Source organism: Ambystoma mexicanum, chromosome 9, assembly GCF_040938575.1.
Source record: "Ambystoma mexicanum isolate Mex_15411 chromosome 9, UKY_AmexF1_1, whole genome shotgun sequence".
Taxonomy (NCBI): Eukaryota; Metazoa; Chordata; class Amphibia; order Caudata; family Ambystomatidae; genus Ambystoma; species Ambystoma mexicanum.
Window position 1 is genome coordinate 906,545,344 of NC_090931.1, and position 17,310 is coordinate 906,562,653.

General features: G+C 46.0%; 1 protein-coding gene across 1 annotated transcript in view; it reads left to right on the plus strand.

Annotated features, from left to right (window-relative positions):
- Positions 1 to 17,310, plus strand: part of MCM3AP (minichromosome maintenance complex component 3 associated protein) — a 1,669,219-nt gene that overhangs the window by 1,216,614 nt on the left and 435,295 nt on the right. Inside the window, exon 20 of the mRNA XM_069616041.1 lies at positions 33 to 167. Coding sequence (XP_069472142.1) covers positions 33 to 167 — 135 coding nt within the window. The remainder of the gene's footprint in view (positions 1 to 32; positions 168 to 17,310) is intronic.

Genomic DNA, 17,310 nt, shown 5'->3' on the forward strand with positions numbered 1-17,310 from the left:
CGTCTGATGTTTGTTTTGTCTTCTTTCTTCAGTGAAGCTGCCTGGACTCCTCTGGATCTTCCATCTCTGATTGCAGAGAATCTCTCTGCCTATCGTGAGAACGTCTTCTGGAAAGTAGTTCTGGTGCTACCAGATAGCGAGGATTACCAGGATGATGGATGTAGCAGGTGAGCAAGGGCATGGTTAGTTATATGGAAGCTGGGAATTATCATCTGGAGACAGTACTGACAGAAGACATAGAGGATTGTTGTATTGACAAGGTAGAATGTCATGGAGGGGATTGTTCCAGTAACCGGGTGTTGTATTACAGTGCTGTCAAGATTACCAATGGCATGGGTTAATTAACACGGTAACATGAATAATTATCTGAGGGAAAAGAGAGATTAATTTCTGTAGGTACAAGGATTATTTTCTAGGGGAACACCACACCACTACAGAAAAGTATTGTACCCACCTTTACTCCCTATAATCGGGCAGATACTCCCAACAAAGAATAATTACTATTAGCAATTATTTATATATGTTTACATGGCTAAAATATACCCCCACTGGGAATGTAAATTACCTGTTGGCTCCCTAAAAAATAATTGTACTCCAAGTAAAAAAAAAACATGGAGTAAAATGCTCCCACTACAAAATCTTAATTGGAGCCCAGGCAACAGGGATCTTAATCGGGAGATATTTGTTATCTGTGAGTTTTAGCAAGGATTGTTGCTGCCACTTGTAGTAAATGTGGATGAAGACCATTTCTAGCATTGGATTTTTCATGGCGCACATTCTTTATTGAATATATTCATTACCGACAGCTCGGGAAGCCTCAAATTATTTGTCTTCACATTTAAAATTGTATAAACTATTAGATAGAAACATGGCTCTTCAGCACTTTACCCTGCTTTTTGGCTTTAATCCCTTCAGTCACTCAGTGGGCTGGCTCCCAGTGACCATATTCAAATTCCTATGTGGGTGTGATGTGAAGGAGAAATCCTGCTCTGAAATTATCTTTCACAATGAAATTCTTGAAGAAACTTGATGGACACCAGGAAATACAAAGCACCTGTATGCACATAGGCATACCCTAACCTAATTATTGAGACTTTTCTTTCAACTGTAAATGGCACCCAAATAAAATACAAAGGTTTACCACTACAACTGTGCTCAAAACCTAATTTCTTTCTACAGTACCAGATACCATACTAAAATGACACCCTTGCATAGTGCTTTTTGTGTTTTACTAATATAAAACAAACCACCAAACTAAAATGGCACTCGGACGCCACAGACCTTTTTATATTCTTATCAAACTACCATATATAGGCACACAAAATTGTATTGGCTGCGTGCAAAACAAACTCAACATAAACGCTCAAACATTTGCAACATGCATGGTAAGTCTTAATTGCGCAATAGCACATAGGCGTCACCAGATTTTATTAAATAAATATTATACCAACTAGATTAATTATATCTTTCAGCTATTTGAAGCACTTTTGAAATCCCAAGCAGTCATAAAGAACATTTAAAAGTTAATAAATTGAAAGCATGAAGAATTGGGTAGAACACTCTTTAGACAATACTTTGTATACTTACATACCTAAAAATCCACAAACTATAGATCTATCAATGTTTTAATGGTTTTAATGAACAGAAATTGTACTTGTGTTTTTATACAGCCTATCCAAGTCAAGTATTATGCTTTTTTCTTTAGGACCACTTCATGTAAGGTTTATATTTCCCTGTATACACCTCTTAATATAGTTGGGATTCCAGTTGTTTTTTAAATCTTGTAATTTCACCCAGAAAACTTATTGTATAGGAGATAATTTGCATTTAAAATAGACTAGTAATATACAAAGTACATGTCCTGCAAACTAACACTTAATGAGTTTGAGGAATTTGAAAAAATTTTCCCCACGTTTAATGCAGTGTTTAAACTATATTCCACTATCAACAAATGGGTACTATTTAATTGTTCATCAATGTTATAGATTACACTTGGGCAGTTAGAAAAGTGTGTGCCACAAACAGGTGTGCAATATATGCCCCAACCAGGTTAGTGGGAAAATTCACACATTGTGGGAAATATTTCAAGTTTGTTAACTTTTGATTGCAATGTTCAAATGAGCACAGGCCATGCGTGAGCCAAATCACATGTTGCTAATTTTTCACCAAGTAAAGAAATGAGACAGTCTTGCTAATGTCCATTCTAAGGGATGAGCTTACATTCTGGATTTGTCCACACCTGTTCCTTGAGAGTGATGAATGTGAAAGGTAGCATTGACCTATCAACTGTAAAACCTGGAGAGGTTACAGTTGCTCATTAATGTGCACTGAAGACATTTGATTTTACATTGGTGCATTGTGGCACTTGGAGGCATGTATTTACACAATATCAAACCCCTTAGGTCAAATAGGAAAACTGAGATTAGGATGTAGATACTTAAGTTCCAAAGTCACCAACTTGGCATTTGACAAAATCACCTCCAGGTCCTCTACCAGCACTTCTTTTCAATTTAATATGACACTTAAGACTGGTATTCAGTTTATGACAAATCACTCCTACATGTAGCAGATAAGAAAACAAGTAGAGGGGGAAGATATTTGCTCAAGAGGACACAATTTCGAACACGTGCTGATAACAGGTTTTGAAATACTTGTACTGTTTCACCAAAACCAAAGGGGTCGCAGAAGTGTCATTATAAATCCTTGTTATCTCGGTGACTTTATATGATACATGACCCTACTGATGGGCAAGTGTGAATGCTCTGCTACAGGCTACAATGGTTGCTAGGCTTGCTGGCAACGGCTGTTCTGAAGCGAGACAAAAAATGATCTCTGGCCAGAATCAAAGCGGCAAGGCATTGGGTGCGGAAAATAATACCGGGGTAGCAATCCTGGCACATACAAGTGGGGTGTGGGGGGCAGAGACTGGGGCCGTTCAGCTCCCTCACTTCACCTCATTGGCAATACTGGCTCTGGTAAAAAGCCCTGGTAGGCCTCCTGCCTGAGGTCCGGAGGGGGTCTCTCTCCCCTTGACTTGGTCAAGTATGCGACCCTGTCACAAGAGGGTATCCCTGCATATTATCCCCACCAAAAATATTGCCGTACATATGGTTGTTTGTCTCGCCATAGGCGATATTTTTGGGGGGGATAATTTGTGGGAGCGGAGGTTGCGGGGGGTGTCCCCCGCAGGGTCCATGGCTCAATATCGCCGCAAAAATATGGCGATATTTTTGTATTGCGATATTTATGCGGGGATATTAACACATGGAACCCACAAGAGGTTGTGCACACTTGTTTAGATCAAAGTAGTGACATAGGGGCTTGAACACACGCCCCAGGAGTTTCCTCCTGACACAGGATCACAAGGATGAAATTATTTCTCAAGTTCCTATTGGAGAAATGTTAATTTACAGGGAGGACAGTTCTGGCTTGTGATATGATTTTGATACCTCCTGGACTCATAAGGAAGACTTAGGAGCTGATCCACTTCTGTGAACTTACTAAGAGGTTTTTCAGATCCTCTGTTTTTGTCATGTTCTGAGAAGCCAATCTTACTAGATGTTTAAAGGATTGTCACCAGACTGCGCAATAAGGCTTAGACTTCAGAGATCATTGTTTTGGTGTAAAGTTAATTAACATAACAAGTTTATTAAGCAATAAATTGTCTTCACTATTATACAAATACACATATATACTTTCTGTTTGAGACATTTATATACAGCCCTATGGAGAGGGGCATGAAGGGGACCTATTGTCAGGGGAGAATACATTTCCACCAAGTTAGACGCAAACCCGCTGTTGGGAGAGGATGGGCTGGTGCCAAAGTACAATTGGTTTCATGCACAATAAAATACATCACATGTATACTGTAAAAATATATACTGTTTATGTAGTATTGCATTAGAATGAACAAAGACCCTCTCAAATAACTGCTTGAAAATATACAACCATAGCAAATATATAGAAAAACACAGTACAAGGATATGACCTAGATTTCGCTTTGCTAAAAGAAACCCTATTTTCTGGACTCTCCTATTACAGGGTAGTACTAGACTTATATGGTGACTACGGAGTGTGCAAAATGGGTTCATTAGTAAAGGTAACGGGCCTAAAGGGAGAACTATCAACATTCGATTCACAGTCCTGGGCTTAACGTCCCAGTACACCTTCTTGAATAATTTGCTACAATGCGATTGCAACCGGCTACAGTGGCACGATCATATGTTATGGGCAAGAGTGAACTACCGTGATTTATTATACGAAATGTATAAGAAATAATTGCTGCCAGCTAGAAGTCTATGGTCCCCTCCAGAAACCAGAGTTCCACAAGGGGATGTGGGGTTGGGGGAGAGCGTACAGACAGGGCAGGTTGAAATGTTTTAGTCTAGGTAGGTACCTTATTTAGAATCTCTTTTTAGAAGTTTACAAAGTTTCGTTTCCAGAGGTTTCACCCATAGAAATCAACTGGACAAAGCCCAGTAGGCATGCCACTGTTAGTTGGAAAAGTTAGATAAGTTCTTATACTCCACAGGTGCAAGAGAAGAGGCAACCACCCAGGAGAGGAGCCCAAGGGACCCTAAAACAAGAGGTCTAGCCTAGTGTTGGAGACCAGCAGGCCATGCCCTGCTGTAATATCCTCTGTCTTGTTCCTGTCATGTCTGCTTGCATGCTTCCTCCGTCGACCGTCGAGGCTAGTGATACTAAGCCCAGTTCTCGTCTGATGGCCGGCATTGGAGGTCGACTTTGGCAAGCCCAATACTGCTTTCCAAACAAGCCCTTCCATTTTTATTCTAAAGTGGACGTGGGATATTCATCGAGTCTTCCATTTCGTACACAAGTGCTAGGACAACTTTGGTCTTGTAAAAGTTTATCGTAGGGATTAATGAGAACTTCCCAAATTTTCTGTCTACTGCTTTCGTTTGCGATGTTAGCCGTTTGGCTTTATCCCACAGAAGATCTTGCATTGCCATATCCCTTCCTGAGCTGTCCATTTGGACTCCGAGATATTTAATGTTCCTTACCGTTTCGATTTTGGTATTATCGAGGAACCAGTTCAGCTGCTTAGTTACTTTTCTCGGTGCCTTCTCGATTACCATGATTTTTGATTTGTTTTGTTTATCTCTAGATGATTGTCCTCCATGTACTTCGCCAGGTTGTTTAATTTGCGTTGAAGCCCAATTTTCGTCTGCTCTATTAAGATGATGTTGTCGGCGTACAGTAGTCTCGGAATGCTGGTTTTTCCGATTTTGGGAGGGAAGGCCCTAATTTTTTCTTCCGAATGTTGGTAATCGCCTAAAAAAGCGATAAATAGGGCCGGGGCCAGAGGGCATCCCCGTTTGACACCTCTGTTGACCCTGATCTCTTCTGATAGTGAGCCTTGCTGGTTTAGCTTCACTCTTATCTTCGTTTGGGAGTGAAGAGCTTTTATTGGCTCTAGCACCATTGTAGGACAGATCCAGCTGCGTAATTTCGCCCATAGTTTGTTCCGATCGATCTTATCGAAGGCTTTCGAGAGGTCCACGAACGCCAAATAGACTTTGGGCGCTCCTTCCTTCACTTTTGCTTTTAAGATGTTTAATAGCATGATGTTGATCACTGTACTTCCGTTTCTCTGGAAGCCTGTTTGTAGGCTGTCTTTGGATGGAGCATTTCTTTCCCAGTTCCTGAAGTGGTCGAGCAGGAGTGTTGCAAATATTTTTCCTATAATATCCAGTAATGCGATCGGCCTGTAGCTCTGGGGGTCCTCTACTTCCTTTTTTGTACACCGGAACTATGACTGCTTTCAGCCATGTTTCTGGGATTAGTTTTTTTTTGCCACAATCAGCGAAGATCTTGCTGATCAGTTCAGACCACTCTTTCGGAAACTGCTTTAGATCCACATTTGTCAGTCCATCCGGACCGGGTGCTCTGGATGTTTTTAGCTTCCTGATTTTCATTTCTATATCCTCAGGATTTGTTACGTCAACCCAGGCTGAGTTGGGGTCGCACTCCGTCGCGGGTGTATTTATCTCCGGTCCTTCAAATTCGGTCGCTAAGTAGTGTATCCACTTTTCTTCCGACACAGCATTGCCCTGTGTCGCGCTTGTTGTACTGTTCATGGTTCTTATCAGTGTCCAGAATTGACTTGCTTTTTTTGATGAGATTCTTCTCATCATCTCTTCAGCATCGTTTTGGTAAAGGGCCGCTCTATGCTGTTTCAGCCAGTTGTTATAGCTTTTTACTTCTAACTGCCATTTCTCCCAATCTTCTTTGATGTTCGTTTTGTTTGCTATTCTTCGCAATCCCCGCCCCACTTTTTTTTTCCGACCACTGCTTTGTTGTAGGCATGCTTTGAGTGCTCTGCTTAGGTGGTTTTTCTTAACCCTGGCTTTTGATAAGCCAGTAGTAGAGGTAAGTAGTTTGGTCTTTCGGCGGTCTTGTTAGGCGAATTGCTAACCGCTGTCAGGTCCCAAGACAACTTGATTTTCAGGATATCCGCTTCTGATATTCTAAGCCGTGTTTGTTTTTTGTTTTTTATCAAAGATTTTATTGATTTGAAAATTAAACAACATTACACTTATCTCTCTGCAATACAGGGTAGGGACGTGGGAAGGAGGGGGAGAGTTAGGAACAGCAGGGAGGGTGGGAAGGGGGTAGACTGGAAGGGAGAGGAACATATGCATCATCAACATTTCCAGGTGAGGGTGATGGGGTGGGGAGAGAGAGAGACCATCAAGAAATAAAAAACATTCAGAAACTCAACTTCCGGGACCACGGTCCGACAGACCGTCAACTTGACATCGGATGACTTTGTGTCATAAACTAATCATGGCAGATTCGTTACTCCCACTTTCCCGGGGCATCTCTCAGTCTCAGAGGCAGCGGAGCCACCCTTGTCCTTTAGCCTCTTCCCATCTTCTCCATATTTTGTCCGCTTTTTGCGGGAAACCCCTCGCTGCGTACACTCTGTTCCATTATAGCGCATATGTCCACGTCCGTGACCCACTGGTCATAGCTTGGCGTATGTTCCGAGCCCCACAGTTGCGCAATGGTCCGCCTGAGAACCACCATCGCAGTCGACCAGAGCAATTTCTCATAGCGGGAAAGGTCAGTTTCACTGGAGAGCCCCAGGAGAAGGAGTTTTGGGCATCTCTGTATGGCTTTACCCATAACGCTAGACAGTTTATCACAGCATTTCTGCCAGAGCTGCTGTATCTTACTGCATTCCCACAGAATATGGAAAAAAGTACCTTCTTCTCGTTTGCAGCGTAGGCATCTTGCATCCGAGGATTTGCCCCAGCGGAAGAGGGCCACTCTTGGGTAGTAGGTGCGGTGCAGGATCTTCAGTTGGACGAGTCTTAGCCTTGAGGAAATGGTAGTTTCTCGCGGGTACATCAGGGCCTCCACCCAGTCCTCTGGTTGAAGTGGACCCACATCTCGTTCCCACTTTGTCTTCAAACTGGTTAGTTCCGGCGTCGCAAAGGATGTTATCACATTGTACATGGTAGAGGTGACTTTCCGGTCTACCCGGTCCAGAACTATGTTTCGCTCTAACGGGGAGCTTTCCGGCATGTCTTGTGTTATGTGTCGATGGGTCGTCCACGCATGTTTCAGCTGCATATAGTGGTACCTTTCTGTGGCTGGGAGGGAGAACTGCACATGTAATGTCTCGAATGGTACCAGGTTGTCCTCGTGAACCACATCTCCTATGTTGGCGATTCCTCGCTGGACCCATTCAGCCCATCTAGGCAATTTTCGTATTTCAGGAAGGTTGCAGTTGTTCCATAGGGGTTGCACCAGCGTTAATTGTCCGCCCCATCCTAAGTACCGATGTGCTTCCTTCCATATTCTCACTATATGCGTTACCATATCCGTTTTTGGTGTGCGGTTCAGGCCTCCATTTAGATGCTCTAGAGGCGTGCTCGTGGCATTACAGATAAGACCTTTGATGTGTGGGAGGCTTCCGTCTCCATGGAGCATATCATTTACTACTGCCATCTGGCTGTCCCAGTAATATGACTGTAGCCTGTGCAGCCCAATCCCTCCTTCCCAGATAGACCTTTGGAGCGTGGCAAGAGCAATTCGTGGGTGTCCTCCTCCCCATAGCAGTTTCCTAAGGATGCACTTGATTTTGTGGAATTCTCGCTGGTGGATGTATAGTGGAGCATTTTGCAGGATATATAAGAATTTAGGAAGGGCGATGATTTTGAGCAGGGCCGCTCTGCCCATCAGCGTTAGTGGCAAGGAGATCCAATGGCGAGTATCTTCTGCAAATCTTGTTACAAGGGGGGATAAGTTCAGGGTTGTGTATTCAGTAAGCTGCTTCGTGATACGTATCCCCAGATACTTGAACTGTTCCCTCTCGATTTGGTAAGGGCCAGCCGCTAGGTTTGCCATCGAGGTGTCTCCTAAAGGGAAGAGGATGGTTTTGGACCAGTTCACATGTAATCCGCTGAATGTTTCAAATTGCTCTAACAGGTGCATGACTCTGGAGCAGGAGTTGCTTGGGTCCTTCAGATATATGAGAAGGTCATCCGTGTAGAGAGATATTCTGTCTTCCCAGGTCTCAGACCATCAGAAGCCTTCCCAGGTTGGTGCGGTTCGCAGGAGGATTGCCAGTGGTTCGATGGCGATTGCAAAAATCATGGCCGACAACGGGCAGCTCTGTCTCGTGCCCCTCCCCAGGTTGAAGAGGTCCGAATGCCAGCCATTGACTCTGGTCCTGGCCACCGGGGATTCATACAACAGGCGCACCCACTTCATGAAGTTCTCACCGAAGCCCATGCAGTGCATTATGGTCCAGATGGCCTCCCATCTCACCGAATCAAAGGCCTTATCAAAGTCAATTGCTAGTAGGGCTAGCGGGCCCTGTATGCTGTTGGCCCTTTCCAGGGCTGAATATAGCCTGAGGAGGTTCATGTGCGTTGATCTGTGGCATGAAGCCGCACTGGTCCGGATGTATCAGGGTGGGAATAACCTGTTGCAGACGGTCCGCAAGTAATTTCGCCAGTATTTTGGTCTCGCTATTGATGAGTGAAATGGGCCTGTATGAGCTGCATCTTTCCGGGGGCTTGTCTGGCTTGGGTATCACTATTATTGTTGCTTCTCTCAGATCTGGTGGGAGAATGCCTTCTTTTAGCACATGCTGATACATTCGGAGTAGTTGGGGGGGCCACCACATTGGTCCCCACCTTTCGCCATAGCTGAACCGGGAAGCCGTTAGGTCCTGGGGTTTTACCTGTTTGGAGGACCGACATGGCACTTAGGATCTCATCTTCTGTGATCTCCCTTTCCAGCAGTTGCAGTTGCGTCTCAGTTAAGGTGGGGATGTCAATTTGGTCCATGATCGTGACGTCCATCTGTGTCGTGGGTTTTCTGTACAGTAAGCCGTGTTTGTTGAGTATTTACTTCAGTACCCACGTGATAGTTCAATTTTTCAGGTCGCTTTCCTTGCCAGGTACAGGAGAGTAAGTTGTGGTCACTGTGCTTTGTTCTTTGCACTGTGAAACTCTCAATGCTTGGTATAAGACCTTCCGTTATAAATATATAGTAGAGAGTTGCTTTTGAGGACATTCTCTCCCAAGTCCGAATGTTGATTTGTTCTGGTAACAACAAGGCAATATTTTGAATGTTTCTCGATTTGATAACTTCTTTCCATGCTTTCCCTCGGTCCTTAGTTGCTTCAGTACCCTCGGGCCACTGTACTTCACTCTGCTTTGCCTCGTTACATTTGGCATTGAAGTCCCCACATATAATGATTTCTATTTTGTCGAAATCTTCATACAGCTGGTCTATCCCCGCTCCCATGTTGGAGCAGAAGGTTGCTGTTGACATGCGTTGTGGATCCCGTAGCAGTTTATTATTGCTAGATGGTTAAGTTGGACTCTTTGCTTCTTCGCGCACCGTTGCGACCATGCGGTTAGAGTCACAACCATTTCGTATGCTTCTTTCCATTTTCTGGGTTCTGTTAGGCCCAGGCCCGTTTTGATTGCCGTTAACAGGCCCGACGATGGTCGGCCTAAGAGGCCCTTAACTGCTGGTGATATTTCCGCCGTGAACCCGTCAAGCATGGGCTTCTCAATCAGCCAAGTCTCTTGCAAGCAGACTATGTCATATAGGCCCAGGTTCACATCTCTGACTGTCGTTAAATGCGCGTGGCCTCTCGTATTCCAAGATCCCAGACTAAACTTTTCATTTTCGGGCCACTCCACTCCACTTGTTGCGTCGTTGGGCTGGTCGCGGGCAGGCCCTAGTCATTGCTATTTCTCTGAGTTATTGTTCCAATTTGATGTTAACCACTTCCAAGGGCCTTTCGCTTGGGGTGACCCTGTCCTTTTCGCCAATTGGGTTTCCATTGCCTTTCTCTTCGGCTCTTGCGCTTTGGGACTAGACTCAGTATGAGCCCGATGCTCATTTTGTTCCTCTCTTCGTCTTCTCCATACCCCCTGGCCGTTGTCTGGGTATTCCCTGTTATAATCGGTCTGTTGCCTGTTTTTTTCCTCTTCCTCCTTCCGAATTTTGTTGCTTTGTCGCTTTTCATTTCTTTGCATATGTTGGTTTGTCCACCAAGCTTCATCTTTTGCCTTGGGATTCATCCAGCGCTTGTGTCGGTATAGGTCCTCGGTTTTCGAATGATAATGCTTTGAATACTTTATCATTTCTTTCTTTTCATACCCCTGCTCCCTTCGTCCCCTCCTTTTTATTTCTTTTAGGCAAAAGCCCATTTGTTCAATTTCTTTCAATGCAGAGCTATCATTGTATTTGATTCCGGCTGATTTAACATGAAGATATGCTTTGGCCTTTCTTTCACTGTGGTATGGTTCCACTAGTTTTAGATCTTCTGTTCTGATTTTCCATAAAGTTTTCATCTTCTTTGTTATCTGCAATACTGTTGGTCGATACAGGCGTGGACTCCCTCTGGTTCTGGTTCTTTGATTTTTTTTTTCTCCTTGTCTCGTTCTTCACTTAAGTGTCTTTTGGATTTATATTGCGAGTCCTTTTTTTTTTTTTTCGACAGTCCTGTGCAGCTTTTATCTTTTTCGGAAAGTTCCTTTTCTTTTCTTACTTTTCCTTCCTTGTTTGCTCCTTTTTTCTGTTTTTTTATGTCGTCCTCCTTTATCTCCATCTCATTTTGTTCTACGTGTTGTGATAAGTTCATTAGGTCGGACTTAATCATAAATTCCTCTGCCGTTCTTGGCGATCTTGTTGTGTCAATTTCTGTCGGCCGTTTGGTAGCGCTATCTTTCTGCTCCCTTGTTTGTGGACCCGTTTCGCTGTGTGTTGTTTCCGACGCTACAAAGATCGCCTTTTTTTCTTTCTTTGCCTTATTGTTGGCCGCTAACTGCAGTACTATTTTTCTGGGGTCCTTTTTTTGGTTTGGTTGGTGAGCTTCTTCGCTATGCTTTGCTACAGGTGAAGACATGATTTTATCCAAATCCATACGCTGTATCTGCGAGTCTGTGTTTTTGGACTTCAGAATTGTTTTTGACTCCGTTAGTTATCTATTTATTTGTTCTATAGTTTCAATCTTTCTTTCTAAGGCTTCAATTTTACTTTCCCAGTTCTTCTGCTGACTGGTAGTTCTGTCTTCTACCGCCGTTATATAACTTTCCACGTGTGACATTTTTGTTATCATATTCGTGAGAATCGCGGTGTTGTCTTGGATCTCCTCTTTGATGGCTTCGTAGAGTTTGCAGAATGGGGCTAGTGCGATAGTCATCGAAGACATGATTGCTAACATGTCTGGCTTTTTATTTGGTGATTCTTTTTGCATTGCTGTTGCAATGTCACTTAGTCTTCGGTTTTTCGGTGATACTTGAATTTTTTCGGTTCTCCTAGTAACACGTGATGATTCTATTGATAAGCGCTCCATAAACGACATTTGGTCCTGCTCTCTTACTGCTTGACACTTCGGTGGTCTTTTGGTCAGTTGATACTCATCCAGATTGCTTGTTTCCTCATCAGTTTTTTTCAACTGTGTCATTTTTGTAAGACATTTGGTCAAATGGGGCTTAGTCTAGGCAAAGCGCTGCTCTCTCTCAACCTGAATATAGTCCCTCTGTTGCGCCTCTGGCATCGTTTGCTCCGCCTGTGCTGTCTCCATCGCTTGTCCCTCCATTATTCCTTCTGTTTCGGCCAATTTAGGCTGCACCCCTTTCTTTAGTCGTTGAATCTGGTCGTTGTACGCTTTAATTCGAGGATCGCTCCTTGTCTCTGATTGATTGGTAGCTGGCTTCTCTCCCCTCTTCGGGTCTTCTCAAGTTCCAGTACCTTCGTGGTTACTGCTGTTTCTACTTTCTTGAGGACTAGCCTCTTCATCCTCTGGTGTGGTTTTTACTAAACAGCCAAGGTCTGTTTTCCTCTGTTTAGAAACTGGTGGCGTTTCTTGCGCCACTTCTAGCATCTCCGTATCTGATACTTCTATCTCTGGATTTATCTTTCTTTTGTGTTGCTGCGTAAAGAAAGCTTTTAACGGGCATGATAGGAGAGGGTTTGGCAAACCTTTTGAGGTGTACCCTCGCCTTTTGGTCATCTTTGAACCCCCACTTTCTTTTGATATTACCTTTTTTTCCATTCTGCTCCGTTAAAGGGAGTTTGTTTGTTTGATCTCGTTTTTGAGGAATTTTTCGCCCCTGATTTTATTGGTTTAGCCTCCATTTTTGTTTTAATTGAATTCTTTTTCTTTCTTCTCGACATCGTCGTTCGTATTTCCCCATCAGTCTCCTTATTGGAGTCTTCGGGCTTATCTTCCATATACTTTCTGGGTCAGTGTCAACCTCTTCTGACTCATCGTCCTTTTCCTTTTCCTTTTCCGTATCCAACTCATTTCCGGAGATCTCTATAATGTTTTTGCTGTTAAGCAGCCTTTTCTCGTTTGTTTTGGGCATCACTCGCCCTGACGACTTTTCGTGATACTCTCTATCACTATAGATCAATGCCAATATTTTTATTTTGTTTTGTGTATTTTCTTCTTTTTCAAATCCATTCAGCGGTACTTTATTAGGGCCGTTCTCTTTGTTTTTTACAGGCTTCTCGAGTTCTCGGATTTTGGGGTTTCCGGGGGTTTCAGCTGAATTTTCTGCCCCCTTGGCACGTGGCACCAGAGCGTCGGGGCCGTTTTCCACTTCTGCCGTATCGACTTCGGCCTCTGCTATGCCTGTCTGAAGGAGTACGGCTTTGCCGCCTTCTGCCTCTTCCTGGTCCACGTCCAGCTCCACTCCTCCACCTCGCTCCCCCCGCCGCCGCCGCAGGGACTCCACTTGGCGCCCGGCGGGAGCCGTCCTCCGACCGCTCTTGCTCGGGCTCCACTCGCCTTACCGGCGGATGGTGGAGTACAACCAGCCGCGGAGGAAGACGGATTCCTCGTCTCCTCGGTGATGTTCTGCTCATGGCCTTCGACACTGCTACGATCGGACGTCTCCCAGTCCGCTGTGCTTTTTCTGGCCTGACCTCGGCCCGTATGTCTCGGGTCCACCTCACCTGATGTCGCCGCCATCAGCTGCTCAGGTACGGCTGTTCTTTCCTCTCTGGGCACGTTATTTTCCGCTTCTTTCAATTTGTTTTCACTTTCCGGTGTACAGCCTGTGATTATCGGGTCCTTATGCTCAGTCATATACTCGTCCAACTTATCCTTCTCTTTGCGTCCTGGGGCCTTAGGTCGTGGCGACTTTGCTGTTGATTTCGACGGTCGCACGTCGGGCTCCATCCGGCTCTGGCTCCGCGTGTGCAGCGGACTGCTGCAGACTGGCTCACAACCTCGGCTCACCAGCTCCGCTCACTGCTCCGCGGTGTGTTAGGGTAGATATAGGTACCACCTCCTCACAACGATGTGGAATGACTGGACTGCTGTTGCAGACTGGCTCACAACCTCAGCTCACCAGCTCCGGTGTGTTTACCTAATTAACACTGTCTTTGCACAAGGCACTCAGGCCAACCTCCTCCTTTTTCATAGACGCTTTGTGGGCCTCATCAACTTCCTTTCTTCTCCTGCTGTCCCTTCTTTCCCTTCTCCAGCTCCTATGCCTCCACCCTCTGCCACCCCTTTGGCTTCCTCTACTTCTTCTCTGGTCGCCCGGTTGCCTCACTCCTCCACCTCTCTGGCGTCTTCATCCTCCTCCTTGGCTCCCTTGCCCTCTCCTCCTTCCTCCTCTGCCCATCCTTGGGCTCCTTCTACAATTCTGCAGGACGTACCTCAGACCTGTACCCCTCCGCGGAAGTCTTTCAAGGGTGGCAACCTTCTCCACATTGCCACCCTCAATTCTCGCTCAGCCCTCAAACACTCCGACATCTGCCGTCTCCTGGAAGAACTCGACCTTGATGTCCTCGGTCTGACTGAGATGTGGTTCACGGCCAGATCCGTCCCAAATTTTTTATTTTTTTAATAAATTCTTTTTATTAATTAACAGATTAAGGACGGGCATACCCATCACTCGAACATGTATAACAGCAGAATGGTGTTCAAGAAGTCAGAATTAAACAAGGGAACAAAATGAAAGGTTGAACAACCAGACCCACCCCACGAGGCCAGGTTGCAGTGCAGTGAATGTGAGCGTGGCAGTCCATAGTGGGAAGAGGTGGGGCGCCACGACATCGAGGAATGGGGTCCATAACGGCAGCATCAGTGTCCCCCAGTCCGGGACCCATAGTTGCCTCCATATCATACAGTTCCAGTCCATTTACCCCACACTTTCAGGAATTTCCCGCGTCAGTCGCAGGCAGTATATATACATTTCTCGAGGGACGCACACCTGTCCATTTCGTTGGTCCATCTACTTAGGTTCGGACCTTCTGGCGGTCCCCACATGGTGGCAATGAGCCTCTTAATTAGGCTCATCGCAATATCGATTAATGTTTTTTAATGTTTTTTAGCACGTGTGTGGTCTCCGTCACCCCAGATACCCAGGAGTGCCATTTTGGTTTCCGGCAAAACCGGAGAGTTCTGTCATGATTTTGACACTCTCCTCCCTGATGGCTACAAGATCCTCTCCACGCCCAGAACCACCCGTCCCGGCGGGGGTGTAGCCTTGATCTTCTCGGAGTGGATCCCTGCCTCTATCATTCCTATGCAGGACTACTCCTCCTTTGAATGCCTGATCTGTAGGCTCTCTCTCCCTTGGCCACCCTCTCACTGTGGCTTCTATCTACCGGCCGCCTGGCCAGGTAACCTCCTTCCTTTCTGAGTGGGCAGACCTCTCCTCCTCACTCCTTGCCTCTACCACTCAACTCCTCCTCCTCAAAGACCTCAAAATCCACTTGGGTGCCTCCTGTCCTTCCTCTGTGCTCTTTCGAAACCTCTGTGATTCTCTTTTTCTCTCTATTCTTCCCTCTGGCCTGGCTCACTCTGCAGGGCATACCTTGGACGTTCTGATCTCCCCAGACCTCCCCCTCTAACCCTCTCACCACTCCTCTCTCCTGGAGTGACTACTTTATCCTCTCCTCTCATGTCCCTCTTTCTACCCCTTAGGCCGAGCCAACACCAGCACCGCCACCCACCTTCTCGGTCATCCGACCCATGAAGCGTGTGTCACTGGAGGCTTTCGCCACCACTTTCTCTCCCTCCTGCACCTCTGGCTGGCTCACATCCTGATACAGCCCTTTCTCACCTCCATTGTTCAATCTCGGACACTCTCGATGTACTTGCCCCTTTCCTGAGGATCCGTCTGATGCCCAAAGCCAAGTGTAACTCTTGGTATGACTCAGACCTCGTCACCCTTAAACACAAGTGTAGGGTAGCTGAGAGGAAATGGAGGGCATCATGTGCATCCTCTGACAAACTGGCCTGCCGCCTACTCCAAAGGCAGTACCGACTCTGTCCACACTAAGAAGTGAGCACACATCTAAGCCCGTGTCTCTGCAGCATCTAACAACTCAGCCAAACTCTTCAAATATAAAAAGAGCTGGCCGATCCTGCTGCAGTCTCTACCTCTCCTGTTCCCTCCCAGGCCCTCTGCATGGCCTTGTCTTTACATTTCATCTCTAAAACCCAGGACATCCTGTCCACCCTCTCTTCCTCTCCTCCTTCTTCCTCTACTTCTGAACTTCTTGTGGCTGTCTCCCCTCCTCCCTTCTCTTCCTTTCTTTTGTTCACCACTTACAACATTTCTGGACAATCCCGATCTATGAAAGTCTTGTCAAAACAGGTTCTTCCCAGTTCATCCAAAGCCATCAAGGACGACATTGACACCCTCTCTCCAGCCTTGGCCGACTTCTGCAACCACTCTTTCGCCACTGGAACCTTCTACTCCCCCTGAAGCACTCCCTTGTGCACCCTCGCCTTAAGGAACCCTCAGCTGATCCCTCCTGCCCGGCTAACTATCGCCTGATCTCCATTACTCCTTTTCTGGGCAGACTCCTGTAAAAGCTGGCCATCTCTCAGTTTAACCTTCACACAGAATCTGTTGGTTGTTTCCATGACCATCAGTCTGGCTTCAGAGCGGCCAGACGCACAGAAACTGCTCCCCTGAACATCTGTGAAGACATGCTCTCAAACGTCGACACTAACCATCCTTCTGTCCTTATCCTCCTTGATCTCTCTTCTGCTTTTGATACTGCAATCCTGCTCAACCGGCTCCCTGATGACCTGGGTATCACTGATCAGGCCCTGGCCTGGCTGACCTCCTTTCTATCTGACCGACCCTCCTAGTTCCAACTTGGGTCCTTCCTCTCTTCTATTTGTCTACCTATGGTGTTCCCCAGGGGTCTAATCTTTCTCCTTGGCTGTTCAACCAATACCTGGCACCTCTTGCCCACCGCATAGCTGTTCTCTGCTCCAACGTCCTGTGCTATGCGGACGATACTCCACTCTCTTTCAGGTTCGGCTCAGCTGCCTCTTCTCCCTCTCTCATCCCGGATTGTCTGTCCGCAATCCAGGAGTGGTGTGCTGCCAAAGATCTCTGCCTTAATGCCAGTAAGACAGAGATCACCCTCATCGGATCACCAGCTCCCTCCTTTCCTCTCATTCTCTGGCCACCCACCCAGGGCCCTCTTCCTGCTCCTACCTGTGGGGCTAAGAACCTCAGGGTCATCTTCGACTACACACGCTCCTTCTCTCCTCACAGATCTGTCGTCTCGAACCTCCTGAGAGGTATTCTTCCTTTTTCTCACTTTCCCCCAGATGCTCACTGTCTCCAGAACGCTAGGTCCTCTCTAGGCGGGACTACTGCAGCAGCCTCTTTCTAAATCTACCTGCTTCTACTCTCGGTCCTCTACAACTCATCCAGAACAGGACTGTGAAACTTGTCCTTGGCCTCAAGCCCAGGGATCGTATCTCTCCAGCACTGATATCTCTTCATTGGCTCCCAGTGGCGGCAAGGATCAAGTTCAAGACCTTCT